Source organism: Thamnophis elegans, chromosome 2 (genome assembly GCF_009769535.1).
Source record: "Thamnophis elegans isolate rThaEle1 chromosome 2, rThaEle1.pri, whole genome shotgun sequence".
Taxonomy (NCBI): domain Eukaryota; kingdom Metazoa; phylum Chordata; class Lepidosauria; order Squamata; family Colubridae; genus Thamnophis; species Thamnophis elegans.
Genome location: NC_045542.1, coordinates 142,461,656 through 142,477,298, shown reverse-complemented (window position 1 = coordinate 142,477,298; position 15,643 = coordinate 142,461,656). Strand labels below are relative to the sequence as shown.

At 45.0% G+C, this 15,643-nt stretch overlaps 1 protein-coding gene across 1 annotated transcript in view; it reads right to left on the bottom strand.

Annotated features, from left to right (window-relative positions):
* The window catches only part of LOC116502701, a 227,695-nt gene that overhangs the window by 22,324 nt on the left and 189,728 nt on the right, over window positions 1–15,643 (bottom strand). Inside the window, 7 exon segments of the mRNA XM_032208604.1 lie at window positions 121–1,172; window positions 1,174–1,506; window positions 1,508–1,756; window positions 1,758–2,594; window positions 2,596–2,931; window positions 2,933–3,184; window positions 3,186–4,342. Of these exon segments, the coding sequence (XP_032064495.1) occupies window positions 121–1,172; window positions 1,174–1,506; window positions 1,508–1,756; window positions 1,758–2,594; window positions 2,596–2,931; window positions 2,933–3,184; window positions 3,186–4,342 (4,216 nt within the window).

Below are 15,643 nucleotides of genomic sequence, written 5' to 3'. Positions count from 1 at the left end.
CTCCCGTGTGGATGCTTTGATGACAGGTAAGATGAGAGCTACTTTTGAAGTCCTTTCCACACTCCATGCATTTATATGGCTTCTCCCCTGTGTGGATCCTTTGATGGGATGTAAGTTCACTGCTTGTTCTGAAGCCCTTTCCAAACTCCATGCATTTATAGGGCTTCTCCCCTGTGTGCATCCTTTGATGGGTAATAAGGTTACCGTTTTGGATAAAGCCCTTTCCACACTCCATGCATTTATATGGTTTCTCCCCTGTATGGATCCTTTGATTGCATGTAAGATTACTGCTTGTTCTGAAGCCCTTTCTACACTCCATGCATTTATATGGCTTTTCCCCTGTGTGGATCCTTTGATGGGTAATAAGGTGAATGTTTTGGCTAAAGTCCTTTCCACACTCCATGCATTTATATAGTTTCTCCCCTGTATGGATCCTTTGATTGCATGTAAGATTACTGCTTGTTCTGAAGCCCTTTCTACACTCCATGCATTTATATGGCTTCTCCCCTGTGTGGATCCTTTGATGGGTAATAAGGTGAATGTTTTGGCTAAAGTCCTTTCCACACTCCATGCATTTATATGGCTTTTCCCCTGTGTGGATCCTTTGATGGGTTGCACGATCTTTCGTTGCTCTGAAGCCCTTTCCACACTCCATGCATTTATATGGCTTCTCCCCTGTGTGGATCCTTTGATGGGATGTAAGTTTACTGCTTTTTCGGAAGTCCTTTCCACACTCCATGCATTTATATGGCTTCTCCCCTGTGTGGATCCTTTGATGGCTTGTAAGATCACTGCTGTCTCTGAAGCCCTTTCCACACTCCATGCATTTATATGGCTTCTCCCCTGTGTGGATCCTTTGATGGATAATAAGGTGAATGTTTTGGCTAAAGTCCTTTCCACACTCCGTGCATTTATATGGCTTCTCCCGTGTGGATCCTTTGATGGGTTGCACGATCTTTCTTGTTCTGAAGCCCTTTCCACACTCCATGCATTTATATGGCTTCTCCCCTGTGTGGATCCTTTGATGGGTAATAAGGTGAGCCTTTCGGCTAAGGCCCTTTCCACACTCCATGCATTTATATGGCTTCTCCCCTGTGTGGATCTTTTGATGGGATGTAAGTTTACTGCTTTTTTGGAAGTCCTTTCCACACTCCATGCATTTATATGGCTTCTCCCGTGTGGATCCTTTGATGGGTTGCACGATCTTTCGTTGTTCTGAAGCCCTTTCCACACTCCATGCATTTATATGGCTTCTCCCCTGTGTGGATCCTTTGATGGCTTGTAAGATCACTGCTGTCTCTGAAGCCCTTTCCACACTCCATGCATTTATATGGCTTCTCCCCTGTGTGGATCCTTTGATGGGTAATAAGGTGAGCCTTTCGGCTAAGGCCCTTTCCACACTCCATGCATTTATATGGCTTCTCCCCTGTGTGGATCTTTTGATGGGATGTAAGTTTACTGCTTTTTTGGAAGTCCTTTCCACACTCCATGCATTTATATGGCTTCTCCCGTGTGGATCCTTTGATGGCTTGTAAGATCACTGCTGTTTCTGAAGCCCTTTCCACACTCCATGCATTTATATGTCTTCTCCCCTGTGTGGATCCTTTGATGGGTAATAAGGTGAGCCTTTCGGCTAAGGCCCTTTCCACACTCCATGCATTTATATGGCTTCTCCCCTGTGTGGATCTTTTGATGGGATGTAAGTTTACTGCTTTTTTGGAAGTCCTTTCCACACTCCATGCAATTATATGGCTTCTCCCGTGTGGATCCTTTGATGGCTTGTAAGATCACTGCTGTCTCTGAAGCCCTTTCCACACTCCATGCATTTATATGGCTTCTCCCCTGTGTGGATCCTTTGATGGGTAATAAGGTGAATGTTTTGGCTAAAGTCCTTTCCACACTCCGCGCATTTATATGGCTTCTCCCCTGTGTGGATCCTTTGATGGGTTGCACGATCTTTCGTTGTTCTGAAGCCCTTTCCACACTCCATGCATTTAAATGGCTTCTCCCCTGTGTGGATCCTTTGATGGCTTGTAAGATCACTGCTTTTTCTGAAGCCCTTTCCACACTCCATGCATTTATATGGCTTCTCCCCTGTGTGGATCCTTTGATGGGTAATAAGGTGAGCCTTTCGGCTAAGGCCCTTTCCACACTCCATGCATTTATATGGCTTCTCCCCTGTGTGGATCCTTTGATGGGATGTAAGAGCACTGCTGTTTCTGAAGCCCTTTCCACACTCCATGCATTTATATGGCTTTTCCCCTGTGTGGATCCTTTGATGGGTTGCACGATCTTTCGTTGCTCTGAAGCCCTTTCCACACTCCATGCATTTATATGGCTTCTCCCCTGTGTGGATCCTTTGATGGGATGTAAGTTTACTGCTTTTTCGGAAGTCCTTTCCACACTCCATGCATTTATATGGCTTCTCCCCTGTGTGGATCCTTTGATGGCTTGTAAGATCACTGCTGTCTCTGAAGCCCTTTCCACACTCCATGCATTTATATGGCTTCTCCCCTGTGTGGATCCTTTGATGGATAATAAGGTGAATGTTTTGGCTAAAGTCCTTTCCACACTCCGTGCATTTATATGGCTTCTCCCGTGTGGATCCTTTGATGGGTTGCACGATCTTTCGTTGTTCTGAAGCCCTTTCCACACTCCATGCATTTATATGGCTTCTCCCCTGTGTGGATCCTTTGATGGCTTGTAAGATCACTGCTGTCTCTGAAGCCCTTTCCACACTCCATGCATTTATATGGCTTCTCCCCTGTGTGGATCCTTTGATGGGTAATAAGGTGAGCCTTTCGGCTAAGGCCCTTTCCACACTCCATGCATTTATATGGCTTCTCCCCGGTATGGATCCTCTGATGGCATGTAAGATCATTCCTGTTTCTGAAGCCCTTTCCACACTCCATGCATTTATATGGCTTCTCCCGTGTGGATCCTTTGATGGCTTGTAAGATCACTGCTGTTTCTGAAGCCCTTTCCACACTCCATGCATTTATATGTCTTCTCCCCTGTGTGGATCCTTTGATGGGTAATAAGGTGAGCCTTTCGGCTAAGGCCCTTTCCACACTCCATGCATTTATATGGCTTCTCCCCTGTGTGGATCTTTTGATGGGATGTAAGTTTACTGCTTTTTTGGAAGTCCTTTCCACACTCCATGCATTTATATGGCTTCTCCCGTGTGGATCCTTTGATGGCTTGTAAGATCACTGCTGTTTCTGAAGCCCTTTCCACACTCCATGCATTTATATGGCTTCTCCCCTGTGTGGATCCTTTGATGGCTTGTAAGATCACTGCTTTTTCTGAAGCCCTTTCCACACTCCATGCATTTATATGGCTTCTCCCCTGTGTGGATCCTTTGATGGGTAATAAGGTGAGCCTTTCGGCTAAGGCCCTTTCCACACTCCATGCATTTATATGGCTTCTCCCCTGTGTGGATCCTTTGATGGGATGTAAGAGCACTGCTGTTTCTGAAGCCCTTTCCACACTCCATGCATTTATATGGCTTCTCCCCTGTGTGGATCCTTTCATGGGATGTAAGTTCACTGCTTGTTCTGAAGTCCTTTCCACACTCCATGCATTTATATGGCTTCTCCCCTGTGTGGATCCTTTGATGGGATGTAAGTTCACTGCTTGTTCTGAAGTCCTTTCCACACTCCATGCATTTATATGGCTTCTCCCCTGTGTGGATCCTTTGATGGCGTGTTATATATCTGCCATCTCTGAAGCCCTTTCCACACTCCGTGCATTTATATGGCTTCTCCCCTGTGTGGATCCTTTGATGGCTTGTAAGATGTCTGCCGTCTCTGAAGCCCTTTCCACACTCCATGCATTTATATGGCTTCTCCCCTGTGTGGATCCTTTGATGCTTTGTAAGTTTACTGCTTGTGCTGAAGCCCTTTCCACACTCCATGCATTTATATGGCTTCTCCCCTGTGTGGATCCTTTGATGGGTAATAAGGTGAGCCTTTCGGCTAAGGCCCTTTCCACACACCATGCATTTATATGGCTTCTCCCCTGTATGGATCCTTTGATGGAATGTAAGATCACTGCTGTTTCTGAAGCCCTTTCCACACTCCATGCATTTATATGGCTTCTCCCCTGTGTGGATCCTTTCATGGGATGTAAGTTCACTGCTTGTTCTGAAGTCCTTTCCACACTTCATGCATTTATATGGCTTCTCCCCTGTGTGGATCCTTTGATGGGATGTAAGTTCACTGCTTGTTCTGAAGTCCTTTCCACACTCCGTGCATTTATATGGCTTCTCCCCTGTGTGGATCCTTTGATGCCTTGTAAGTTTACTGCTTGTGCTGAAGCTGTTTCCACACTCCATGCATTTCTCCATTGTGTATATCCTTTTATTAACAGTCTTGTTTCCATGTCCATTGCTTTCATTTGACTCCTCTCCCATGTGAAAACTCTTCTGTGATTCAAGACTCCCATTTTCTTGAGAACGTGTGAATATGCAACTGTAACTTTTTCTTTTTTCTTTGCATATATTGGCTCCTCCTTTGGCTTGTGATGCGCAGGGTCCATTTACATTTAATGTCTCTCTGAAGATTCTTACACCTTTCTCAATATATTTCTTTTTTAGTTTTTCTTGTTGATCAATAAAGTCCTGCATCTGAGCAACAATCAAAGTAGTTGAGCTTTTGCTATTCCAGTTATTTGATAGGTTTCTCTCCTGCCTTTGGAATTCTGTTTGAATTGGAGATTTCTCCATTACATCTCCTTGTCTAAACACTTTGATTGGTTCTGCAGAGTCTTCATTGTAATTCTTATCAACACCTTGAAAGGGAAAGAGAAATGAAAGTGAGAGAAAGTTTGGGGGAAAATATCACTCTGTCCGAAGTCATATTCCTTGCGTTCAGGTATTGTGCCAAATTCTAATATATACTGCATAATTGTATCCTAATAATGGCATGGTATAGAAATGATAATATCTCTATTGATGAGAATAAAAGCTTTAAAAAACATTAAGTCATATTACTGAATGATATGGAAGCATCTGGGCCAAAATAGTTTAAATCTGTCTGATGGAGTTTGGCATTACCTCAAACTAAGGAATTGCTTTGTCACTAAATATAAAAACACATTGGATAGGATACATCTACGGTAAGCAAAATGCCATAGACCTATTTCCTTCCTAGGAGCACTAGAAAAACATAACTTTCCCTTCTGCCTCTGAAGAGAAGAGATCAAGTTAGAAACGTTTTCATAAGAACTAGCTAATGGCATCTAACTACAAAAGGTCTTCCTGAACTCTGTGACTGGAGAGTGGGAAACCCTTACCAAGAGAGGCCACATTCTTATAATTCTCCAGCATGACTTCCCAATGCAGAGCTTTTTGGTCAGGATCCAGTTGAGGCCACTCCTCCTCGGAGAAATAAACAGCCACCTCCTCAAAGGGCAGAAGATCCTCCTGAAAGGGGAAAAAATACAGAACAAACCAAGGAAGAACTGCAAGATCTTTCCATTTGTTTAAAAATTTCCAAAACAAAGCTATGCACTAAGTGATATACTTAGTAAGGATCTGTGGTTTAAATGAGAAAATAGAAAGAATAAGGAGCATTTGACTAAAGAAAGATTTTAGGCAGGTTTTATCAACTTGAATGATTCTGTAGGACTTTCAGTGCAATTTAGCTTAAATAAGCCTTGTTTCCTTCTGGATCAATTGATCTAACAAACATCCACTCAGTCATCATCAAAATACTCTTCCTTCTCGATCAATATATCCACCCATAATTAAAAGGCCTTCAGGGTCTTGAGAGAAAACTCACCAATCAGTGATACCAACCCTTCAGAAGTGTGTCTGTAGGCGAAAGGATTTTTGTAGTGTTTTATGAAATGAGTTACAATACAATACAAAAGCAGAGTTGGAAGGGACATTGGAGATCTTCTAGTCTAACCCTCAGCCTAGCCAGGAAGCCCCTATAGCATTTCAAATGGCTAACCACATCTTTTTAACGACTGCATATTGTGACATTCACAACATATGGAGACAAGCTGTTCCACTGATTAATTGTTCTAACTGTCAGGAAATTTATCCTCAGTTCTAAGTTGCTTCTCTCCTTGATTAGTTTCCACCCATTGCTTCTTGTCCTGTCCTCAGGTGCTTTGGAGAATAGTTTGACTCCCTCTTTTTGTGGCAACCCCTGAGATATTGGAACACTGCTATCATATCTTCCCTAGTCCTTCTTTTCATTAAACTAGACATACCCAGTTCTTGCAACCGTTCTTCATATGTTTTAGTCTCCAGTCCCCTAATCATCTTTGTTGCTCTTCTCTGCACTTTCTAGAGTCTCCACATCTTTTCTACATCATGGCGACCAAAACTGAATGCAGTATTCCAAGTGTGGCCTTACAAAGGCATTATAAAGTGGTACTAACACTTCATGTGATCTTGATTCTATCCCTCTGTTTATGCAGCCTAGAACTGTGTTGGCTTTTTGGCAGCTGCTGCACACTGCTGGCTCATATTTAAATGGTTGTCCACTAGGACTCCAAGATTCCTCTCACAGTTACTACTATTGAGCAAGGTATCACCTATACTGTACCTGAGAAAGGAAACAGAATACTATCTAATTTTGGAAAAATGATACAAATTGCTAGATGACAGAAATAGTAAGTAAGAATCTAAAAAATATAGTTTGTATTGTAGAAGAAGTGGGAATTAGTGATAAGAAGGTAGGAAAAGTAGAATTTGCAGAAGTAGAAAAAGGTATTTATTCGTAGAAGAGCAATAAAGACTGTCTGATATAAATAACCAAACATAGACTGATAAACAAAACAGTAAGAAGTAATAGGATGGTAAGTGGGAAAATGTACAGAGATGGATTGAGAGGGGGAAAATATTTGTAAAAATTCAACAATATCTGCTGTAAGAAGGAAAGGGAAGTTCCAATGTTACTTGTAAGTGTTGTCTATGTATTTGTCAATGTGTATAAGTGTTTATAATAAAAATAATTTTTAAAAAAGAGCTAGCATGACTTTTCATGCTGCTCATAATATAAGCCCTACGCCCCAAAATAAGTCCAAAGTCAGTGTGTCGTCAGTGGGGCAGTGGGCAGGGCCATCATCAGAGGTGGCAAGCACGTGCGCAGGGCCAGATGGTGTCTGGAAGCAAGTGCAGCCTGGGTGGGGGCAGGGGGTGGCATGCGATCCGTCCCACCGTCTGTCTTTGCTTGGGCACAGTGTGCAGTGGAGCTGGAGGACCAGGCTGGACACTGGGGGCCGAGAATGCAGGTGCTACACCCTGGCGGCCACCCCCGGCCCACCACTTGCCTCGCCTCACAGCAGTGGCACTGGCAGAGGCGCGGCGATGGTGGGAAAGGTAGGTGATCTGGCCTATCAAATACGCTGTGTGGACTCTTGGCCACTCTGTCCGTCTTTGCTTGCCAGCTGCTGCGGGCCAAATCACATGCCTTCCCCACCCACCCCCACACCTCTAGCTGCTGCTGGCTCCTCTGCGAGGCGAGTGAAGCCAAGTGGTAGGGCGGGGTGATGATGACACGCCACAACCCGTGCACTTTTGGCCCCCACCGTTCAACCTAGCCCTCCAGCTCTGCCACACACTGCGCAAGCAAATATAGGCGGTGCAATGGGGCTTTTCAACGCTCACCTTAGAAGGAAGGAATAGTAGGGAAAAGGGGGACAGTAGCTTGAGGGCTGCCTCTTCCCCATATGCTCCCTGAGCTTGTTCAGTGAAACCCGGTATGGAGGAAGTGTCTGTTTCTTTCAGATTTGTCCCAGCCCTCCCATCCTCTTTGAAACTTAGCCTCCCTCTTCGGAGGGTGATAGAGCGCAAGGGTAGGGTAAAGCACAGGAGAAACAGGGGAGAGAAGCCGCACATCGAAGGACGAGGGTCTCGCCCGCCTCTCCATGAGATCTCTCAGATAACATGGCATGCAAAAACCAAAGGGTAAAAGCCATTCTTTCCAATTAGCAGCAGCGCCTAAATCAAAACCAAGCACTGCAATTCCGTGTGCCTTTCCCATTGGTTGCCCCCTTTTTTGGAAGTGTTTCACCACCGCTGGTGTTATTCACATCACATCATGACGTGTTCTGGAAGGGAGAAGATGCAGCTCTTGCTGCCCACCTGGAGGTGGGCGAGGAGGGCCAGGCTCCCCTTCCCCTGTGGTTCTGCAAAGCCCATGAGGTTTTGCGTGGAGAAGCAGATTGCTTCCCGCAGGGTTGGCTTCAGCACCCGCTTAAGACAGCAAACAGAAGAGCTTGGCTCTTTTTCTCCAGGGCCTTTGAAATTCACATACACACAGAGACCCCTTTTCACTTTTCTGCCTTAAAATTCTGGGCTCTGGCAGCAGGGATACTTCATCCTTTCCGCAAGAGAGTCTCGCCAGCGTCCCCTTGATGGCCTTTCCCTCTCCCCACACAGTCCCCAGGGAGGGAGAGAGAGGGCGAGAGAGAGAAAGGGTGTGGGAACAAACAGAAAGGACGCCTGGACTCACAGCACTTTGTTTTGATATGCACACCATGGGAGGCCTCACGCAGAGGTGGGTGAGCTCCTCATCCTTAGCTACTGGATGGAGGGCTAGGCTGGGCTGAAGCAGAGGAGAAAAGAATGGGGGAAGGTGCCCCCTGCAGCTGTCCCAGTTGCTGCGAGTGGCCAGCACATCGAAAACCAAAAGTGGACTTGCGTGCTGCCTCTTGCACGGCGGAAGAGGGGGAAACGCAGAGAAGTACCACCTTCCCTTTGGGAAAGAAGGACTTGCCCGCGCAGGATTTATTTATTTATTTCCCTTCCAAAACATGCAGGAATAGCACTGGCAGCAGGGAGGGAACTACCCCCTTCATGTCCAGCAGTTTTTAAATTGCAGAATTCAAAATTCCTAAAAAGAATCTCCAACCGAAAGCAGAGGGCAAAATGGCAGAAGACACTGGTTCCACCACAAAACCGCGATGCCCTTATCCGCGCCGACATAAGTGCGGAGGCAAATCCGCGGCGTCCGAAGCGCTAAGAAAAAAACGACCCTACCGCCGCGACAACAGCGCGGTGACAGAAGGGCGTTCTACGTGCTTCGTTCTTTGCCTCCAAAGGTAGCCGCCCTCCTCCAGCTGACAGCGGCAGCGGGCACGGGGCAAAGCGGGCTGCCCAGCAGCAGCAGCCCGCGGGAAGGGTCCAGCTCAGCCACGGGGGGCAGCTGGAAGTGGAGGAGGACGCGGCAGCGGCGGCGGCTGAGGCTCTCCCAGGCCGGCGAAATGGGCTTGCCCGGCAGAGGCAGGCTGCCCTCTTCTTCCTCAACAACATCTCCTTGGACGGGTGGCCTCCGCCGCCGGCGCATCCCCCGGAGGAAGAGGCAGGGCGGGCGTCGGCGTCGGCTGAGGCTCTCCCGGGGCCGGCGAAGCGGGCTTGCCCGGTGGCGGCGGCCGCCCATCCAAGGAGATGTTGTTGAGGAAGAAGAGGGCGGGCTGCCTCTGCCGGGCAAGCCCGCTTCGCCGGCCCCGGGAGAGCCTCAGCCGCCGCCGCCGTTGCTGTATCCTCCTCCGCCGCCAGCGTTGGCGGCCCTGCTCGGCCCCCCGCAGGCTTCCTGCTGTCCCCCGTGGCTGTGCTGGACCCTTCCCGCAGGCTGCTGCTGCTGGGCAGCCCGCTTTGCCCCGTGCCCGCTGCCGCTGTCAGCTGGAGGAGGGGGGCTACCTTTGGAGGCAAAGAACGAAGTATGTAGAACGCCCTTCTGTTGCCGCACTGTTGTCCCCACGGTGATGACGTCGCGACTTTAGCGACGCGATTTAATCTCCGCTATTTTGCGTAGCGCGGTTTTGTCGTGCCACGGAAGACACTATATGTAGTTCTCAGCTAATAACAGTTTTTAGTGACTGTTCAAAATTACACAGCAGTGAAAAAAGTGACATGGCCATTTTTCACACTTATGACTGTACTCCCTCTACATCCTCTGATTTCTTGATGGAAATGGGGAAAAACAAATCTAGTCAATGAATATTCTTCTCATACCTGAACTGGAGGTTCAATCCTAGTTTCTGTTCCCCCAAAACGAAGAGTCAACTTCCTTCTATTCTTCCCTGTGAGGGAGACAGAATTTCAAAAAGAATAATTCATAAGATGGGAGGAGTTATGCTATAGAGAAGACGACACAGAGAAGATGAGAAAGTTAGAATTTATCAAAGGAGTGGAAGGACCTTATATTACCTCCTGAGGTGTCCTGATTTGGATCTCCCTGAGGGATCCCCCTGAAAGGCAGGTCTTGAGGGAGATTTGACAAATGCCTCTTTCTCTCAGGATCTCTGATCTCCATTGCGAAGGACTTGAAATAGCAGAAAAGAATTAATGGACATCACAAATCATGAAGTGGTTTCTTTCCAAGTGAACACCACTGCAAATCACTCAGTGTCAATCAATTAGTCTGGGAGGTAAGAAAGAAATCGCTGTGCAAAATCTTTCTTCTAGAATGGATAAGAAAACTATACAAAGATTAGTGAAGCATCTCCACATAGTATGAATGACAGGAAAATCTGGTAAGAAGACATCAAAATCCAAAGGAAAAGATGTTTGTGTATAATATAATGCCTGAACAAGAGGAAGACATATGGTTGAAGAGTTTAAAATTTGTATTAAATTATAATTTAAAATAAATATTTCATAAAATTATGTATCCTCTTACTTAACCCTGATAAACTATATAAAGGAATTTCAATTACGTGTTTGAAATCTAAATGTAAAAAAGGAACTTTTTACCAACTCTGCTGGACTTATGACAAAGGAAAAAAATACCGGGGTAAGATTTATATTTCACCTGCAACTCAACCTGCTCCTTCTTCTCCTCCGCCTGGCTCAGGAGGAAGCCTTCCACCAGGGCCACCGCCTGGGAGCTGGTCTCTGCTCCACACTCCCGCACCCAGCTCTCCATCTGCAGGGGCAGAAGGGCCAGGAACTGCTCCAGAACCACCAGGTCCAGCATCTGCGCTTTTGTGTGCTTTTCTGGTTCCAACCATCGACTACAAAAGAAGTGGAGCCGACTACAAAGTCCTCGGGGACCCTCATCCTCCTGATATTGGATGCTCCTGAAGTTCCAGGCCTGAACTTGTGAAACGATGGTTCCTTCTTCCAGCACCTTCTGCCCAGTTCTTGCCCACATCTCCCCACGGATTCCAGACTGAGCAATGGAAGGGCCTTTTCCACTTCCCTCACTTGCTAAAGGAAGACCAGCCATTCTCTCTCTGCCCTGTAACACAATTCAGAATTACTGCAAGGAAGATTGTGTATGTCCAAATGCTTTGTTCATTTCTTGAGAGAAATATCCACCTGCTTCAGTTCCAATACAGGAGGAAGGCATTGGGAATAAAATGGATGCTGGAGGCTGATTGGAAAGAAAGCAGAACCACCAACCACATGTCATTCTGGGACAGCTGACAAAATGGAGTTTAGAGTGGGTGGATTTTATACCTTCTGGATTCCATAGAGGTCATGTAGGGCTCATGGGTGTCACTTTATAAGCAAAAGGGGAAATGCAAATCCTAGGTATTTGTCTGAAAACATACAATTTTGTCTAATGCCCACGAGCACAAGTTCTGGGATTCTCTTTCCATTCACATAGATTGTAATTTTCTCTTTAAGATCTGAGCAGGACTGGAGGATTACAGAAGGCACTTGTGTTACTGTCATATGACCATGCATGGTGGGCATTTCTAAGCTGGAGAACCTTTATAAAAAGTCTCCCATCTTTGTGATCTGGATTCTTACCATCCTGTACGTTTTCTTCCTTCCTTTGGGGAGTTCTGCAAAATCTCCAAATGGCTATACGTTATGAAACATTATGAAAAACAGGGGAAAGGAGAGGACCTTGTCAAGATTGAAACCACTGCTCTAAAAACACTAAACCACAACCGGTATTATGCCATTCATATATCAAGGCAAAGCCCAAGTTTGTCAACCTTTGGCTTAATTGTGTTGCTTATCTGAAGTTTCTGACCCAGTCTTTCTGAATGGATTACCAAATCTGCATTTCTAAAAGCTGCCCCCCTAAGTTTCCCCTTGGGGCAGGGAGACTGAAGCTGGCTTCTGCCTCCCTTAAGAGCATGTTTCTCCATTTCTCCCTTAGGGGAAATATAATATTCTGATTCTTTTTAATATTCCCCCAAATAGTTGGTTCTCCGGGGGAGGGGGGAGGCTTCCCACACATTCATAGCCATGTTCATCTAGCCATGGGAATACCTAAAGTCCTCTTACCCAAAGAAATAACATTGTCTCTAAAGAAGATGAACAAAAGACCTCCATTTTGTGATTCTCTCACAAAAAAGGGAATATATTCAAAAAATCTCCAATTAGGACACAAATACTACAAATGGCAAGAGACAAAACATTGAAATACAAAGATTGTGATTCTGAAACAGGTACCAAGGAGACTGAGAGAGATAAGAAGAGAATATCAATTTTTGACTAAAAATTCTACAGAAAAAAAAGAGTTAATTATAGATGGCTGATCCCAGAAGGTTTGATGTTTCTATGGCAAGGACAAAGACATAGAATAGATTCAACTGATAAAGCAGAACTATTCTATGCAGAATACTTTAGAGGGAAAGAGGGGGAGACAGGAAAAGAAGAATCATTAATTGAACTACAAGATAATGGCCAGGCTGCGACTGGAAAAGAAGGAGGTGCTGTGGATACTAAAGAACAATGAGAACCAAGATCTACTAGAGCAGTAAACCCTACGTATAAAACATAAACTTGGAGGAGAAAAAATTAATTTCAATAAATATAAATGGACTTAACTCAGCTATTAAAAGAAGGAAAACATTTCATAAATTAGAGAAATTAAAAGTGGATGTAATTTGGCTTCAAGAAGTTCACATTAAAAAACAACAGGAACAATTATTGATACAACCTAAACTAGGGAAAATATTTACTACATTGCCACGATGCAAGAAAAGAGAAGTGGTTCTGTATATTAAGGCTACAATTTCAGCAGAGCAAATCTACACAGATGACGATGGAAGAATCTTAATGGTGGAAATTATGGACAATAACAAGAAAATACTTTTAACAGCAATTTATGCTCCTAACGTTAGCCAAGAGGAATTTTATAACAAATTACATATGAGAATTATTGAATTGGACAATGTTCATATTTGTATGATGGGAGACTTTAATGGAAATGTAGATCAGAATATGGACTATAAAACACACAAAACCCCACAAAACTAAATAGAAAGACTCTTCCTAAATCCATTTTTAAAATGACTGATGAAATAGACTTAAAACCCCACTTTTTCAGCTCTACCCTATGGATGAGTCAACTTCTTCCTACCCTTCCTTCATTTCTGAGGATGTGGATTTATTCCCGAGGACAGCATGCTTGGTCTCTGCTTTCCCCCCATGCCTGTTACAATCACGCAAAAGGGCGGTTAGACGGGAGGGAACCATAGGATCTGGGGAAGTTTCTGAAACTCAAAAAACTGAACCTGGATGAAAAGTAGGCATGTCCCTCTTCCTCTTTTTTTAGAGTGAGAACCCTCCGTCTCCCTTTCTGTGAAAAGAACACGCGCACACACACAAACACACACTTACCTTTCCCACCTGTGGAAATTTAAGAGTTTCTCTCCGCCTTTCTAAACTCCTGCGCAGCACGTGTGTTTAAAGAGAGAGAGAGAGAGAGAGAGAGAGAGAGAGAGAGAGAGAGAGAGAGAGAGACTCGTATCCTAGAAAGAAAAAAACAGAATGACGTCACTGCCTTCCCAACTTGTAACCGGGGCTCAAAACTGAAGTGCCCCCCTGGTGGATTTTCTGTGCGCGCAAAGTGGAAAGAGCGGAGAAATGGTGCATTTCCCCATGGGGGGCCTGGTGGGGCTCCTTGATTGGGAAGATTTTGGCAATGTTATACTTCAGTAGATAGCTTTGTATTTAAAGTACTGCTATTAGGAGAAAAAGAAAAATCTCATTTAAATCTGTTGCTGAGGAAGAAAGGAATAAATCAACCAAAACAAGAAGGAAAAAATGAAAGGTGGCTGTACAATGTACCCCGGCTTCACTTTCCGAAAGAAAGGGAGAATACAAATCTAATACATTTCCTTCTCTTGCAGTGAGTTGGAATTTTGGCCACTTTTTCAGCTCTACCATATGGATGAGTCAACTTCTTCCTACCCTTCCTTGTTAGGGAGACTTAGCAACAAAAATGTCGGGCTCAATCCAGGACTACCTATAATATGTACATCATCCAATTTCCTGAGGGACGGGGAGATACTAATCGAGTTAGTGAAAGTCCTTTTCAATGTTTTTTCAAGTATAGCAATGTTCATCTAGCCAGGTGTTGCAGAAAATGGCAGACTTAGACTTCTCAGGATACAGGAAAAGTTTATTTGGCAAGCCCTTAAGCCTCTGATGGTGAACCTATGGCACATATGACCAAAGTGGCACACAGAGTCATGTCACCTGGCACATGTGGCATTGCCCTTTCCTCTTCCGGGTTTCTGCCCTGCATGTGCAGGCAACAATCAGCTGGCCTTTGTGCGTGCGGCAGTGCCAGAAACCGGAAGAGCTGGTCTTCTGTTTTCCGGCATGAGCATGTGTGCTGTCCAGCTGATTGATGCGTGCACATGCCTGCCAGAAACCCGGAAGATGAAGGGGTGATGCCGCACATGCCAGGCGACATGGCATGCGCACACCAGAAAACGGAAGTTCATTTTCCCCTGGTAGCTCCTCTTTCTCGTTGCACTTAGTGCCAAAAATGTTTGCCATCACTACCTTAAGCCTTCAACAACCATTCAGCCAAACTCATCCCCCTAGAAATAGTTTTCTGAGATGGTAAATGGATGCCTTCCACCTAGGATATTCAGTGCATTTGGCATTTAACAAAGGATGAAAATTCAGTCCACATCAAATGAAATGCCAGTCAACTGACCCTAGTTTAGGATGCTCCATTTCTCTTTCTTCCTACACTCAGCCATGCAAGATGCTTGAACACAAACAGGTCAACCAAATCAAGGGGTTCAGTTCACATGAAACACAAAGGCTAAAAAGCACACAGCTGAACATGATGATCTGCTTCACTACCCTCCTATGGCAAATTGAACTGCTGAAGCACCAAACCTAGTTTATCGTCATCCAGCACATAATGGGAATGCAGGCATAATCTTTTGCAGCTCTTCCTTCCTAACTTTTTCTGACTTCCTGCTCGAGATTTCCCATGCAAGCTCACCCACGTCCCCTATGCAGGAGCTGAAGAAATGGGGCAGAAAAGACTATCCAGTTCACCCCTTTTCTTTCCTGGGACCTGAATTTATTCCTGGTCTGGACTTCTGCTTCCCCCTCTGCCTGTTAGAATCATCAAAAAGGGTGGTAGGGAAACATGGGATCTGGGGGTCTCCCACTCCCAGGACTCGAAATATCCTGTCATGAGTGGATTTCTGCAGGCAGTATTTGCTTTGCTTATGAATGGAGCCATCCAGATAGTTGGGTTCCTGTTTCAATAAGCTCCTTATCTCCTTCAGTGCCTGCATCCCTTTGAACTTGGCTTCTTGTTATAATGTTTTCTTTAGGCATCTGGCTGAAATGTGGAATGGGCTTCAGACGGTTTTTAGTAGCATCTTTGGGGGTTTTTTTGGCTTTTCTGAAGCTTTTCCTTATGGATAATATTTGAAAGGCTTTTCCTTATACTTAATATTTTAT